Consider the following 1,782-nt stretch of genomic DNA (forward strand, 5'->3'; position numbering starts at 1 on the left):
ATCATTTACTTCATATCCTAATTGACACTCAGTACAACAACTGGAATCAAGACACCTTGAACAAGACACTCCACATGAACCTATTAACATTAACCATATGAGTAATAAACATAGTCTTTTTACCACAGGTACATCCATCAGGATTCAAATAGGAACCAGATGAACAGGTTTTACAACAAGATGAGTTTTGACAATTGTCACAGTTTGAAACAGTACATGCAAAAGAAGTAGGTGAAGGAGTAGGTGAAGGGGTAGGTGAAGGAGTAGGGGAGGGCATCACTATTAATAAAGAAAGAGTAAAATATAAAAGAGTAATGGTAATAGTAATAAAATTGGTGTTTATCACTATAATTATTTTAATCAAGATAATGATGAGAAAGAAGAGAAAGAAACATAGTGAGATAAAAAATGTGTCGATGTGTAAAGCCAAAGGATCACATGATTGAAAAGAACACAGCAACATTAATTCCATTGACCTTAAAAGGTAACAATTAATAATATCACTCACCAGTACAGTTGACTCCCTGGTGTCCAGTGCCAGTACAATTACAAGTATAATTATCAGGAGGTGAATACTGTATACACTCTCCTCCATTCTTACATGGACTGTCCCTATCACAGATACTAGTGGAATCACAGTCAGTACAATTAGAATTAACAGTATAACCGGCAGAGCAGGTTAAATTGCAAGCTAATAATCAAGCATAATAATAATAGTAATACAATTGTAATACTTACTGCAAGTGAAGTTATTACTCTCAGTAGCAACATAATTAGGACCTGATGATGATGTACAGTTAGTGGTAGTAATACACTGACCATCAGAAGAAAATGATAAACAACAATCACCAGAGCCTGATCCAGTACACCTCATCAGTCCAGAATTACAAGCACCGTCACAAGCTAAATGAGATGAACAATTATTTTAATTATAATTAGCTTACATCTACATCTAGTATCACCACCAAAACCTTCCCGACACCGATAACAATTGGTTCTTGGAGGAGCACCAACAACACTGGGAGGAGGATCATCTAAACTACCAGTCCTTCCACTCCATGTACCACTGCTACACTCAATATCAAATATCCTAGTTTGTTCAGGTTCTCCTGGGTTAGGAGTAAATGTAGCTATAAGAGAGATTCCTTCATAAGTATCAATCATGCTCCCTTGAACTAGACAGACATTATGAACTGATCCTTCAGTTACATTAGGAGAGTATGACTGGCCACCATCAGAAATGACTAGTAAAGGAGGCAATACAGCCTCTATCTCAGCTATTGTTGGTAGAGGACAATCCTGAGCAACTGATAGTGACAAAACACATAAAACAAAGACTAGCACTGCTTCTCTCATCATTGCTATCAAATTGCTTTCCTTACAAAATAAAAGGAATTTATGACATCATCAACTGGTGACATAAAATAGACAAAGCAAAAATCATTGTCATTATTTTGGAGAGCAATAGGTACATGCTCTAAATTATTAGCTAAAGGTTGGTCAGGTTCCCTTCAAGAACAATCTTGCAACTATATTGTACACTTACAGCAACTGCTCACATTATGGAAGCTTAATATACTCTTTTGATAATAATTTCACAAACACACTATAGACTATAGATTTAGCTAATGCATGAGTTTAGTAAAAACTGAAATAAAACCAAAAAGACTAGTATAAAGGAAACAAGGCAGTGAGTGTCCCAAAGGCATAAGGAGTGTATTCAATAATATATGTGATCATGATTCAGTTGGAAGGTTGAGTCATTGGAGACAATGAGATATG

The 1,782-nt window shown here is 35.6% G+C and overlaps 1 protein-coding gene across 1 annotated transcript in view; it reads right to left on the reverse strand.

The window, feature by feature from the left end:
* Positions 1–1,782, reverse strand: part of LOC109580612 (protein crumbs-like) — a 6,259-nt gene that overhangs the window by 3,211 nt on the left and 1,266 nt on the right. Inside the window, exon 2 of the mRNA XM_019993985.1 lies at positions 739–903. Coding sequence (XP_019849544.1) covers positions 739–903 — 165 coding nt within the window. The remainder of the gene's footprint in view (positions 1–738; positions 904–1,782) is intronic.

This window comes from Amphimedon queenslandica, unplaced genomic scaffold, assembly GCF_000090795.2.
Source record: "Amphimedon queenslandica unplaced genomic scaffold, v1.1 AMPQUscaffold_13484, whole genome shotgun sequence".
Lineage (NCBI taxonomy): Eukaryota > Metazoa > Porifera > Demospongiae > Haplosclerida > Niphatidae > Amphimedon > Amphimedon queenslandica.